At 42.4% G+C, this 15,648-nt stretch overlaps 1 protein-coding gene across 1 annotated transcript in view; it reads right to left on the bottom strand.

Moving 5' to 3' along the window:
* The window catches only part of BRINP2 (BMP/retinoic acid inducible neural specific 2), a 70,200-nt gene that overhangs the window by 12,758 nt on the left and 41,794 nt on the right, over nt 1-15,648 (bottom strand). Inside the window, exons 5-6 of the mRNA XM_075616639.1 lie at nt 4,147-4,252; nt 1,896-2,132 (exon numbers count right to left, since the gene is read on the bottom strand). Coding sequence (XP_075472754.1) covers nt 1,896-2,132; nt 4,147-4,252 — 343 coding nt within the window. The remainder of the gene's footprint in view (nt 1-1,895; nt 2,133-4,146; nt 4,253-15,648) is intronic.

Below are 15,648 nucleotides of genomic sequence, written 5' to 3' on the forward strand. Positions count from 1 at the left end.
TTCATATATAAACTGCGCACTCACAAACAAAGCGGGGCTGATAGCATTTATGAGATAATTACTCAATCGCCAACAGATACAGCAGGGTCCCAGCAGAGCCTCCAATATAGATCCAGGGTCCTTTCTCCGTGTACAGGGTGGCAGGTGTTTGGAACAGACACTCTGTGTACCGGATGTAGAATGTACACTCCATGCACTTCCCCCTTTTGGTCTCTCCACCGACAGGTACACGTCCTCAGCTGTCAGGACTTCCAGCCGCTCACACCAACACAGGGCTCCTCCGGATCAGCTTGTGATACTCCCAGCACGAGAACACTGCTGCGTTTAACCCCATATGGATCAGGGTTGCGCGCTCCCACTTGCACATAAATGCTTGCAGTACAATAATAAAAGACGAAACGCGTAGGGTGTGTTATTTGGAGTGCAAATATTGCAATTTTTATTGTACTGCAAGCATTTACTGTATGTGCAAGTGGGAGCGCGCAACCCTGATCCATCTGGGGCAAACAGCGGCAGTGTTCTCGTGCTGGGAGTATCGCAAGTTGATCCGGAAGAGCTCGGTGTTGGTGTGAGCGGCTGGAAGCCCTGACAGCTGAGGACGAGTACCCGTTGGTCAGGAGACCACAGAGGGGGAAGCGCATGTAGCGAATGTTCCACATCCGGTACACGGAGTGTCTGTTGCAAACACCTGCCCCCCTGTACACGGAGACATTACCCTGAATCTATATTGGAGGCTCTGCTGGGACCGTGCTGTATCTGTTGGCGATTGAGTAATTATCTCATACATGCTATCAGCCCCGCTTTGTTTGTGAGTGCGCAGTTTATATTTTAATCCAGTTCCATATACATTTTGTAACTTTACTACACTATGAGTGCGCCTGTTTTCTGTTTCTTTTTTCTAGATATCTTCAAGGAAGTGGTGTTCCCTCCAACAGGCCAAACAGGCTGCAAAGACTCTAAAGAACAGTGTACTGGGACTGGTTTTTGCATCTTATATCACCTATATACATTTTGTATTATCATTTTAATATTTTATAATTATTTTTTATTATAATTATATTAGTATTCTATATGTTATATATTAGTTGATGCACATGTACTGTTTACTATAGCATATAGCACCCATTTATAACACATATGGTCAAGTTTATGCAGCTTTTGAGACATATACTGTATATTTATCTGTGTAGTTTTAGTGTTTGCAAGGTGCCACTTCATATTTTTTCTCATATATATATATATATATACACACACATACATTTTCTCTCTGAATATGGTGGGATAAACGGTGCCAATGGAAACAGCTATTTTTAGTTATAATAACGGGATATGTTGTGTGAGGGAATGTCACATGCTACATCTGCACTGTATATATATATCTGTGTGTGTGTGTGTGTGTGTGTGTGTTAAGATCACACTTCCTCACTAATCATGTGAAAGGCTGCAGTGTATTGACATTCCACAGTGATTGCAGAGATATTATACATTCATTTTAGGAAAGCATGAAGATGTAATGTCTTCTTATCTATTGTTTTACAACAGTAACCAGAGAAGTGTTGGAGGTATCTCAATATACTGTCTATGTTTAGCCATGATCAAGTATTCTAATGTGAGTGGCTTAAGCCAGGGTTCTCAATTCCAGTCTTCAAGACTCCCCAACAGGTCAGGTTTTTTTTTTAGCATATCCCTACTTCAGCACAGATGGCTCAATCAGTGGCTCAGTCTTTGACTGAGCCACTGATTTGAACCACCTGTGCCGAAGCAGGCTCTTTGACTGAGTCACATGCGCTGAAGCAGGGATATCTTGAAAACCTGACCTGTTGACGGGTCTAGGGGACTGGCGCTAATAACCCCTGGTTTATGCCAAGCAGATGTAACTTCACTACGTTTCTCACCTGATTCCTGAAACTCTTTATTCTGATTAGCTGCCTGTTCTTGTGCCTGTGCCAGGCTCTGCTCCAGGAGGTGGATGTCCTCAGCAGGGCAGTTGCATCGTGAGTGGGCAGGATCGCAGCGACACCTGCAGTCTCCACCCCGGCACTCCAACTCCCCCTGGGAGTTGCAGGAAATGTAGGACAGCGCGGCTCTCACAAACCTTGCACGCAGGTATGGAGGCAGCAGTGCCTGAAGTCCTGCGGGTGACGAGACAGACTCTCTATTAGAAACCAGCAGCATTACAAATGAACACATCTGTGCTCCGGTCCATGTGTATGAATATTGCCTCTCCATATAGGCGACATATTCGAGAAACAGTAGTAGGAATACTCCAAGTGCATACCCGGCAAATGTACCTACATTGCAGGTACCATATCTATTTCTTAAGTGCTGTACCTACAGTATTAAAACCAGGTGTACCCATTGGGAGCAGAAGAGCGCTCTGCTGCCTGTCTCCCATTGGTTAATGTTTGGAACCTTCAGCTAAGTACAGCATCTTGAAGACCAATTCCCGATTTAATCAATTATCAGCGGGTTATAGAGAATGTATCATCACTTTGCATGTATAATACTAACAGCAATCAACGTGTTTTATGATCTTTGCATACAATAAATTGAACGTGATTACTCCTTCATAGGAGGTGTTTAGTTGCTTGTATGCCCCTGTATCCCACATGGAGAGAGGCACTGAAGTGCACTTCTTTAGATGGTACGGGACTGACTTGAACCGACTTAGAGCATGTTGCACAGATATCGCTGTTTTATGGGTGAGTCCCTACTGTATAAAGTATGTACCTCTATAGCCCTGAGTGTGTACATGAGCAGATAATCGTTATTAGAGATAATCAAAGAGACCGTTTTCTTGCACTCATTCTTTCTTCCCTTTATTTTTAGTCCTGTAAGCGCACTTTGTTATATTTTAAAGATGTAAATATTCAGTCATTCTCAAAAATTCACATTTATTTACAAAAGTGACCTAAACGCTCTTAACAGCCACGTTTCCAAAGTATAGGTATTTTTTGCAAACTTGACACAGTTGCCTCTGTTTAGGGGCATTAGAATTGCCTGATGAGAAAATAGCGCTTACCGTTTTCTTTAGAAAATGTATTTTTTGTAACATTCCCATATGCCCCGAATATCCGATATTTGCAAAACTTTGCGGATTTGTGTACTATTGTTTCACACGTGTCATCGTTATCCACTGTGTGAATGTACATTTATACTTGTGTACTGTTGTACAGTGTGTATGACGTTTACAAATGTACAAATCACACAGTGTGTACAGTAGAGGCAACTCTTATTCGAACAAAAACCAGTGGCAATTCCCCAAAAAACCCAGGAAACACCCAGGTACATTCTGAATATATGCCTTAAACTTTCCTTAAACTAGCCCCAGCATTTCTGCATTGATTAATGGCCTATCAGATTAACAGCGGGGGTCCCTGGCAGTCCCATTCAAACTGAATTGGACTGCCAGGGATCCCTGCTGTGTTAATCTTATGGGTCGTTAGTCAATGCAGAAATGCCTTAAACGTGCCTCAAACTAGCCCAGAACATACCCAGCACATACCCAGCACATACCCAGAATGTAACCCGGCTAGTTTACGGCAAATGCTAGAATAAACGTTGCCTCTACTGTATACAGTTCTAATTCTGTGTGATTTTACTGTATCAGTATGTACATAGGTCTTTGCCCTTGTTTTATGCTTTTGTGAGTATATAATGGATCATGCAGACCCACGTGTCAGCATACATATATTGGTATTTGCACACATGTACGTACACCCGACGTGTGTGCATCAATGTACAGATCTATTCGTATTCTATGTTCTGTGCACAAGCCGGAGTGCATGGAGGTACCGTATATATTATATGTCTATGGGTATTCTGTGTGCAGCTGTTTGTGTGCTTGTTATTAGAGATGGACGAACTGGTCCAAATCCCTTTCCCAGACTTTTTAGACAAAATCCAATCCCCTCCCACCAAAATCCACCTACGGGTAGGGTGCTAAAAAATCCATAGATTATTAGTCCGCCATGTGGATTATCAGTGATAGGGGGGGAGGCGGATTTAACTTATTGAGACTGATCCGTTGAAATCTGCGGCTCAACAGAACTGGCTAATCCGCACATTTCCCCCCTCCCCCCATCTCTACTTGTTACATCAGCGCATCTGAACATCTTTTTGTCTTTGACATATTTCCATCCTCACCAAGAAGGTGTACTCTGCTCTCAGGGCCCATCACCAACACGGAGCTGACAGAGTCCAAGTTGTCGTAGTTACTGCAGCCCAAGGGACCGGTTCTGGTTTCGGTTACCTAAATAATGGAAGTGGTATTATGAATTGGCAATCATGAGATTCACTTATTCCAAGCTAACGAGGGCAGCAATTCATTGCTTGGTCAGCAAAATATGATTGTGAATGACGGTTCTTTCCATAACCATTTAATTTCACGTGTCTATCAACTTGTAGCAGAGGTCGACTTTGTCTTGACCGTTAACACAAAAAAGGACACATTTCCCCGTACAGTAGATACGTTAAAGCCATGGAAAATAACGGATGGATTTACGTCGATTCTTGTGCAGGCCCTGATGCCTTTTAATGGAGCAACAATAGAATTCTTCATATATGGTATAAACATAGTATACAATGATTTTATATGTTTACTCAATTAACCCTTTCACACCAGGGGGGCCTGCAACGCACTGCATACCAACAAATAGAGCTTCCCCCACCTCCCAACAGCAAAGGAGTTAAAAAGTATCACTATTTGCAGAAGAATCACGTTTTCACTTTATAGATCAATTACACCCTCCAGAAATAGATTACATTATTATTAGTACAGATCTCACTCTTATCTATTGTACCCCCCAAGGTACCAGTTCAAGCCCCTTCAAGACAATGGGTCAATAAAAATGCAGCAGCATTTTTCTATTTTCACAATTTACAAGGGTTTAAAAAGTAAACACAAAACCAAACTCCCTCTGGAGTCATATTGCGGTTGTCCTTAGATAGCCACCTTGTTCTTTGTGGTGGCCCACTGCTGCAAATCAGAACAGAGATCAGATACTGTATATCATGGCAAGGCGTTCACGTCTCTATAGGTATGTTTCTGTCTTTGATCAAATTAGCCCTCTCAGACTTCAGTGTACTCACATTGCAGCATCTTTTAAAGCTTGCATGCTTTTATTGATGAGCCTCAACTGGAGTTCATTAGCCTGAGGCTTCATAACTTTAACTGTTCTCTTCCAAGGAGCCTTAATCAGCACAGCGCTAATGTAAACTACAGTACTTCAATGATTGTGTCAGCTAGGGCTGAATCACTAATGACTCTTAGCTAGATACAGCCTGTATCACTCATCTCTCTCTGCGCTATCATTCTCCTAACTTCAAGGAAAAGCAACAGCTCTGTAGCACTCATTCCTGATATACATCACAGTCCCTCCAGCATTTTGCACATAACAATAGGTGCCACTGTATTTGCTCTACTCATGCTGGATGGAGGTACTTCCATGCAATACTTACGGATGTCCCTTACGCTATGTAGCTCACTACCCACAGCACACTTTCTGTTTAATAGGTACAGCGGTTCTTGCATGGACCATCAGTAGGGTTCGGATGCCAAGTAGACTTCCTTCTCTATTCTTTCTGCTGGGCGGTCCTTCAAGGTGCTCTCTCACATTAGTAACTCACCCTGGTTTGCTTTATCAACATCCCTTAAACTACATTCTCTTTTTCCGCTGCTACTGGACTTTTCACACACTGGAACAGTATTTTATTAAATCATTACTCTATATATTTGTGTCCCGCTTGAAGACACACAGTGCTTTTATACTGCTTTTCTTTTTGTGTAATAGAATATTGTTTCTGGGACTCAACAAGTAAGACACATGGTGATGTTATTTACTAAACAATAATAGCAGTTGGTAATAGCTAATGGCTCTTCACTTAAGTGGATGAACCACCCACACAATGTTCAGTTTCTCTCTCTCTATCTCTCTCCTTGCAACATAACCACTACTCCATTAAAATTCCATTTTGAGTGAAAACAGGTATGATTGTGACTGCTTTTTGACTGTAGCTGCGAATGGTCTCAATACATAATGATTCTACAGTTCACCATCTACAGAACCACGGCCCATGTTTACCAAACTCTGTTCAATAAGGTGGATGGGCTTTAAGGGGTGCCAACTGTCACGGGAGACCAGGATGATCGCACAAGTGATCAATTCGCCAGACAGAAACACAGAGTTTATATAATCTATTTATTGGAGAAATAAATATCCACAACTATTTACAAGTACACCACACACACACACTTACAATTGGGAAACTGGGGTTACCCTATAGACCTGTGTGCAGGGACCTCCCTAAAGAGATTTCCTCTGTTCTTTCTTCCTGCAGGCTGCAGCTTCTCCCAGTTACTGCCAGCTTCCTTCCAGCTGCCTCAGCTAAAGAACTCTGAACTCCCAGCTAAAGCTGAGCTGATCTTAACTGATCTAGCTAGGGGTCTCCCTCCCCCCAGGTGTTTGCAATATGAACCAGCCCCTGATTAGTGGGGGGAAGTGCAACAACAAACACAGTTATATGCAAAGAGTTACTTGGAAAAGTCACAGATCACTATGCAACATTGCAGCTGAACATCCCATTAACCACTGGTCCCTAAAGTGCTGGGACCAGGCTTACAATACAGATATATATATATATATATATATATATACACACACACACAAACATAATACTGATGTATTACTGACAGGTAGGCGTAATGGTAGGCTTGACCTTTATTAAAAGCAAAAAGAATGATTTCTGCGCTCCTACCAATTAGGCTAAAATATAATAATGATCTCATGAGTAAGGGTTATTTAGTTAAACCCTTTGGCCAAAGCGTTATAAGCCTGTGGCCACGTCAAGGCATAACCACATTTGCAGGTACCTACACTGAACATATGTAATTATTGTCCCATGGACTGGTGAAAAATGTGAGAAAGCCCTGAAGGGGTTAAATAAAGCATATGTTTTTGTGAGTAGTGCCATTAAAAGCTGGCCAAAGCCAGTATCATAGTTACCTTACTATATAGGTAAAATGTGGGAGCACAAATTCCCTGGTGTGAATATAATAAAACTTACATGTATTTCTTTTTGTCAGCCTTATTCATTAACCTACTCTTCAATAGAGGGGGATGTGCAGACTGACACTGAGGTGTATTATACTGGTACTAATTGGAAAATTGGTAGGAGCTCTGTCCTGAAGGGAGGAGCCATACACCTCCAAGGAACTGCTATGTAAAGCAGATAAGCCAATAAACCTACACTATGACGTAATGTATCAGTAACACTATATGTGCCCTTATGGAGTATGCAGCAAGAAAAAGGATTGGCCTAATATTTGTTGAAGACTGACAAAAAGAACGATTCCTGCGCTCCCACCAATTAATTAATGATTAAAAGCAGTCACATTTATCCCTGACGTCACACCAACGCTTGGCGCCATGTAGTTATTCCGGTCCTACCTACAAATACTTTTTACCATTTAAAAATGAAAAAATGTAATCACAGCACTCTGGAGAGCTGGATCATCAAAGGAGTTTCCTTCTCACTGAACATCAATGCAGACAAGTTTACTTGGATAAAACACCAGATCGTGCATATCAATGCAGATGTACAGTATAAGAAACGAAGCACAGCAGATTACTCCAACGTTGGACTATTTATATGTGTTTGTAATGCATGGCCATGCAATCTCTCTGAGATAGATTATAACTTCATTTAGCAACATTTTTGGGAGCTGCCTATCATACGTTTAAGTGCCATTTTATTGATTCTGAAATGCTAAGGTTTTATGTCATTGTATAACTAAGCAGAGTGGAGAATGGCCACGGGCACTGGAAATCCCCAAAGGGCATGAGTATATTTCTGTACATTTGAGAATATATTTCCATACTTCTTGTTTTCAAGAAGTGTGTTCCACATACAAGCCATTGCTCCAATGTGTGCTGTATGCTATTCTGGAAAACAGTTCTCAATGTTAACGCTTGTTAGCTACTGTACAAGCCTTTAGATGTTTTGCACAGTCAATATAGCAGTAATATATAGTTATTTTACTTGAACACATTGGCAATCATTTGTAAGGCAATTTAGAAGGTATGTTACTAGGGAAACTCTCCTCTGCTTTTCCAAGGATAAATATAATTAGAAAATGTTTTCAGGGGGGTCATTCCAATCTCACTGAGCAATCAGCACTACAATTTGTGTAGGCTTCGCACTATGGACATAAATTAACATAAAGGGAGATCTCTGCTTACAACATATTAAAAATAATTGGCACAGATGAAATAATAAGGTACACAGGGCAATGTAGCTGCACTCGGTGGGGGGAATATGGGTCACAGAACAGCATTGCAAGCCAAAATCCACAGCGTACACTGCACGACTGCTCAAAGAGCAGTGTCTCTTTTGAGAATGTTTGTAATGGCAACTGAAAGGTAAAACAAAACATGGAACAGAACATCTTAAAGTGATGTCATATCCTGTGATGTGAGACTATTACAATGCATTGAAGGCTTCTCAGGCAGCCTAGGGGTTAATACAAACTGTAGATAAACGTCACTGGAGTTCACAGAGCTACCGTGAAGTTTATGGTACAGGGTTCCATGGCACAACCATATTGCTAAATGTTGTCTTTTATACTTGGCAGCCAGTTTGGCAGTTCTAATGCTAGTAATGCAAAAGCTACATCAGACTGAGCTAATGTTGGAGAGCCTGGGTATCACAATGTGTGAATAGAAAATGAGACACATAAAATATTAAAGCAAACATAAATGGTTATATATAAATTCTAATTCGGAAGATCAGAGGGCATAAATGTTCAAAATTTGCCATGTAGATCAAAAAATTGACTGAGAACAAAGAAAGATGAAGAATAAATTAGTAGGTAGCCCAGCAGGTTGAAAGCCAGCTAAAGATCTAATAGAATCCGCGGTACAGGGAGAGAAGGGAATTCACATCACAGAGAACAGTACATAAAGGACCTCATAGCCCCCAGCATCCTATGGTAACACGTGTAGAGCAGGTCAAATCTCTGTCCTTCCTCTCAGGGATCAGAACCGTAAGTGGTTCTGTGAGCCCCAGAAGTGAAAATGCTCAGCAACGTAAGGCAATTGTGACCTGTGTGTTAATTCATAGCCAGAAGTTCACGCAGCACATCAACGTAATGTGCACACTGCGCATGCGTCATGTAAGTTAAAACAGTAGAGTCTGTTTATATGCGAGTTGCGCATGCGCCGGGGCAGTGCGTGAAGTAAATGTTTGGACGGCCCGTATAAGGTTGGTAACGGGTAAAGGGAGTACTGGTCTACTGTTTTAACTTACATGACGCATGCGCAGTGTGCACATTACGTTGATGTGCTGCGTGAACTTCTCTGTTAGTCTCGGTAGAACCTATATCTACCAATATGTCATAGGGTTACAATAACCCATCTAGATTATTGACATTTAAAGCATCTGCCAAGATTTTCACACTTCTAGGGAGACAGAACTAATGGGAGCACAGTGAGACGCTTGACGGAGGTTGACATAGACCAACAGCAGTCTATTATTAGTCAGTGTATAGTACAGCACTATATACTGTTTTGTGTACACTATTACACTAATATTCAATAAAGTTTTTATTTATACACAAATATTTAATAAAGTTTTTTATTTATACACACCACATCCTACCCCTGACCGTCTTTATTTTCAGGTCTGCAGTGCGCCTATCTAAAGGGGATTCTTTGGTGTATCATTCTCGATACACATTTATTATCTATCTAGCCCATCCCCAGGCAGCACGCCTCTACCTTCTAGGGGTCTGAGCGAGGTCCCTTTCTATAGTATATCCTTCCAAAGAAAGATAGTGGGAAAGTCATCCGTGACCTCAACTCCTCTAGAATCTTTTTAATACCCGGCTTAACGTTATTTCCGTATAATGTTGTCAGGTCTGCTTCTGATTTTATCCCATATTTTATTGGGGATCTAGTTATCTTAATAGGTACAGTATCTTAGCAACATCGCTGGTCCCCACTTGTTTGTTAATATACAGTACAAGAGTTCCGTTTTGGAGACATTCATTTTGAAGCCCGCAAATGACCCCAAAAATTGAAATGGCTTTGAGTGTTTTTCTCCACAGGTTTATTTTTAATGCTGAAATTGCTCATTGGACCAGATTTGCTGAATTGTGTAAATTCTTACACTCACGCTCTTGAAGCACTATTTGCCATATTGGACCATAAGGTATACTAAGGTTTTAGCAATGTTTAAGATCTCTTGACATGAACCAGAGCTCATTATGCATATAAATCACTATTATGTTCTGTGCCACCTGAAAAGGTTCTAGCTAATTGACACATGTTGGAGAAACTACCCATAGATTTTTAAGGTGATTTTCTGGATGGAAGAAAGACATCAAAAGCAAAGGGATACAGCATGAATCCGCCTTCAGATGCAAAACCAAGACAAATATAGCGCCACATCCATCAGTGAAATGGGATCTCTCTCTTTGATAAATCTGTCACTATTTTTGGCCCCAATTTTGCAACCATTAGACTCTGACAAAGCGCAGCTCTTGGGGAGCTATGAATCAATGTAGGAGTGGAGAAATGTGTTGGAGTTTCCATAGTCCTTAAATAATTTTCTCTTCAAGTGCTGGACTGCTGTGCTCTGTAGTGAAAGTCCTGAGAACGGAGAAGGCAGGAGGAATGAGGTTGAACTTGCTACATTTGCATTACCACAGGGATCTGGCTCATAAGCTCTTCGGGCCCTTTTCTCTCTGTGCTGGGAGTTTTCTCTGCGCCTGGCACCCGCCTGTCCTTTTATATTTTTGGCTGGTATTTGACCTGCTGGACTACCTTATAAATAATTCATATTAGAACGTATTTGCTCTTTGATTTAAATCATAGGTGTTGAATATTTATGCTTCTCCGACCTTGTGGATTTTTCATTCTTACATAGCCTTTTATTTTATTTTTGCCTTAATTCTATTTTAACTAATTTATTACCCATTTTATTCACTAGGGCGATACCAAATAAAAAAGTGCTAATAATATAATGTTTACAGACAGGCAAGTATTTAAATTTGGAATAGATTGTATACTTACATTAAATGTGTGTTGCCTTTTATTTTCCAGCATGCTGTGTGCAGTGGAAGATGTACCAATTTGTCATTTATCATTGGGCTATTTAGCTTAATCTATCAGGGAGTTAGACTTTTGTGGTTGCATTTGGAATGCTTGGCCGGTTGTAAATACTAAAGAGACACCTTTCTATAGGATGACGTATTAATGCAAAGATTTATATTACCCCATAATACAGACCCGATTTATTGCAGCCTACATTATTATGCTATTATTTACAGTTTATATGACAGGGCAATGTTCTATAATCACATGTTAACACACTTGAGAGAAAAGAGAGTTATTCTAAGGCACGTTTGGTATGCTGACATTCAGTATATTAAAAAAACAAGTTTCAGCTCTTAATGCAGCATTATACTGTTGTTGATTTGTGTTTTGCAATCCTGTTCTAGGTACACCTTACGCCTGAGGGCTTAAGCAGTGTATCCCCCAGTGATGTTTCTATCTGCCTCTGCTATGTAAGTCCAGTTACTTTTTTCAGTGTCTCTGGCTGCAGGACCTCAGAAAATGATTTCACTTAATTCACCTTCTTCCCAAAGAGGCCTATTCAATATAGTGTGAAAGCGCAGATTCAACGCTAACACACACAGTCCCATTGTTTTGTACAGGCAGTCCTCGGTTATCCAACTGAATCCGCTCTGGAAGTAGCGTTGGATGGTGAAACCGTTGTAAAGTGAGTCCCATGTTAATCAGTGGCGGTGAGCGCTGGATAACGCATTCCGGCGTCGAAAAACGGCCCATAGGGAGGCATTGTAAAGCGTTGGATATGCCATCCGTTGTAAACTGAAACGTTGGATAGCGAGGATGACCTGTACTGACTTTCTGTGCTGTAGGATCAAATTGGTGCTGTTGCTGTTTATTAACATTACGGCTTCCTATTGGCCCGTTGGGCGCGGGAGCTTTGAAACTCCGCCTTCACGTGATCCCTGCTAGACGAGCAGAACGGCTACTGGCACCCCCGGTCAGTATCTCCGGAAGCAGGGGGTTCCCAGAGCTGAAATTAATGGGGTTCAGCTCCGGAGACACCCTGCTTCAATCCTATATTTTAAAAAAATTCACACGAAAAATTGCCTGCTTTGATTGCCTCTTTAACGTCTTGAATGTCTTCAGCGCATTCAAGGCAGATCTGTGTTATGTCTCCATTATGTAAGCCAAAGAGTTCCTTTGCTGTCCAATTTTGCCTTCAACCTATTGCTGAATCGACTTAGGGCCGTTCTGTACAGCATGCGGCCGCGCGTGCCTATGCGAAAGCGCGTGCACGTGCCGCATGCTGTTCGTCTATATACTGTGTGAGTATACTGTGTGAGTATACAGTGTTTATGTGTATGTGTATGTATATGGGTCTGCGTGTGTGTTTATGTGTAATTTATTATTTATTAAAAAAAAAAACCATTAATACACACACACGTATACATACATACACATGCATACATATACACACACACGTATACATACATACATACACATGCATACATATACACACACATATACATACATTGAGCGCAGGCAGCGGCGCGAAAAGATGAATTTCTTCATCTTCGCCGCTGTCGGTCGGCTCCCCTCTCCCTGCCGTGCGCGGCCCTTGTATAGAAAGGCTGACTGACGTCAGCCAACTAAAAATCCGCGCCCGGCACTATAGAACGTGCCTTATGGAGATGCTGGTATAAAAAGAGGAAGCTCTTACAAACCTTGAACTTCAAATCATTATAGATCGGGTCTCTTTCACATTTCCAGTTCCACAGACACCTGGGAAAGGTTCTAGTGAGCTCCTTTTCCAGCACAGTCACATTGACGTGCGTGACCAACTCTTTGCTGGAGACTGCAATTGCTTTTTGCATTTCAAATGCAGGTTTAATTCCATGTGTTGTGCACATATCTAATTTGGGGCATACATTAATAAGATTGCATTCTGTTCAGGGCCGCCAACTGAAATCGTGGGGCCCAGGACAAACATTTTAAGCAGCGCCCCCCGTGTCGGCGGTATTGTGAGCCGCCCCCCAAATTTCACACCTCACAAGCCCCCGCTCTTTCCACCCCCCTCTTCCCATGTGTTTCTCTCCCTTCCGTCTCACCCCTTCTCACTCTCCCGCCTCGCATGTAACTCTCTCCCCTGCGTCTCACTCTTACTTCCTCTTTTCCTCACTCGCCCCCTCCCTCCTCTCCCTCCGTCAATTACCCCCGCTCACTCATTCCCTCCCCACCACACAATTCCCCCCACAAGATATATACCAAAAAACTTCCCAACCCCTATGCAAAAAAACTTCCCACCCCCAAATACATACATACAAAATCCCCATCCCCCAAATATATACAACCTCCCCCACCCCCCAAATGCATACAAAAAATCTACCTACCCAATACATATTAAAAAAAATACATATAACCCCCCATACACACACACACACACACACACACACACACACACACACACATGTATATATATATATATATTGTCTTTTTTATATGATGTGCGTGTGTGTGTATGTGTATGTGTGTGTGTATGTGTATGTGTGTATGTATGTGTATATATATATATATATATATATATATATATATATATATATACATACACACACGCACATCATATAAAAAAGACAACCCTCCCCAATACATATAAGCAGTGGTTGACAAATCACCAAAAAATCTACTCGCCACACAAAAAAATCTACCAAGTACCAAACGTGTGCTGCTTGGGCCAATATTTACTGGCCCGGGGGTAAATCCACTCACCCGGGGCGAGCAAATGTATAGGTTTGTCGAACACTGCATATAAGAATAACCCAACCCATACAAAAATTCCCCCAAGCCCCCCAATACATATAAAAATACCCCAAGCTCCCCCCAATACATATAAAAATACCCCCAAGCCCCCCAATACATATAAAAATACCCCAATACATATAAAGACTTACCTTTGGCCAGGCCCAATGTCTGCGGGGCTCCAATGGCTGTTGGGGCCTGGCCGGCCGGCGCTGCAGACTTCCCCCGACCTCTGGCCAGGCCCTGCTGCTGGTCGTGGCTGGGCCTCGAATCGCAGCTGCCTCTGTCTCTGTCAGAGAGCCCCGTCGCGCGCCAGCAGTGGAAGCTCGGCGGCATGGGCCAGAGAAAGGAAGAGGCTTATAGGCAGCTGAGAGTCAGGGCCCGGCCGCGACCGGTATCAGGGTCTGACCAGAGGTTGGGAGGAATGTGCAGCGCCGGCCGGGCACCCCGAGCCAGCGGGCCCGGGACACCAACCCCGGCAGACCCCCCCTGTTGGCGGCCCTGATTTTGTTTATACCATGACTTCCTAATCTTTATACTCTGTCTCAAAAACAAACATATTACTGATCACAATAAGTTCTTAGAAGTTGATGTTGAAAAGCTCTTGCAAACTCAAGACTCATGAGCCCAAAGTGAAACTTACCCCTTCAGACTTCCAGTGATAAATCCTCTTACCAACTAGGAGGTACTGTACTGTGAAATGAATCCCACCATACATATTCCTAATCTACAGTACACTGTATTGTCAGTACCCCTGACAAAGAAACCTATGAGAAACCAAAATCAAAAAAATCTTTGTGCCAATCCCAGTGTTTCATGTCTGAGGATCGCGTACATGGCTCCAGTTGGGCAAAATAAGTTCTCTAGGCAAAGAAGAAGAGAGCATTCTCATTAGCTGATGTCACAGTTTGAGGATAATAAATACTTCATGCTATGGTATGTTCCTGACTGTGCTTTCTATGGCTCTGTAAATTGATATGAGCTGCCCATAAACGCACATAGTGCACATATCTGCTATATGTCCCTGGTGTTTACCTTTCTAAGGCTGCGCATTTAGTGAGCACTGCGTTGCGTGCTCTCAATCGCGTGATGTCACACGCCGCCCTTGCTATAGCGAAAGTTGCACTTGAGTATTGCGAGTTCACTGGCGGCAAGGGGCGGTGACGTCAGCAAGGGGGAAGGCAAAAAAGGCAAGATGGAGATGTGATTGGCTTGCCGCCAGTCACGTGATGCAGCCGTCGCTGTGTATCACAAAATCCTTTGTCTTCTGTGCTTTGGGTCTCCCGGTCGCTACACAGCGCCGTCGCACCAACTATGGGCACCTGCAACGGACTTCAGGTACTAGTTTTGGCGCTGTGCGCCATCGCCATACCTATAAGTGCGGCGTAAATGTTGCTTTGGTTCTTTGTTATGCTTGGTGATATTCTCTGCAACAGTATTTTTCTGTATCTGAAAGCAGCAGACCAAGCTGCCTTTTTTTTTAAATTACATTTTTTCCCTTTAATATGTGCATCAATACAATCCACACAATGATAAGTAATTAGCTAAGTTGCCGATCGATCAGCGAAGATTCAGCTCGGGGGTTCATTAAATGCTTGTCAGTGCATCAGAAGAGGACCAAAGGTGCAAAGTTCCGTGGGGAAGATCATGTGACCAGGCAGTCGCTAGATACAATTGGTGCACTGCTAGAGAGAGGGTGGGGCTCAAAAAGTTGTGTGCCAGAGCCTGTTTCAGAAGAGGAAGGAACTTTGTAAATGGTTGCTACAGAAACAAAAAATGC

Source organism: Ascaphus truei, chromosome 10, assembly GCF_040206685.1.
Source record: "Ascaphus truei isolate aAscTru1 chromosome 10, aAscTru1.hap1, whole genome shotgun sequence".
In the NCBI taxonomy this organism is placed as follows: Eukaryota; Metazoa; Chordata; class Amphibia; order Anura; family Ascaphidae; genus Ascaphus; species Ascaphus truei.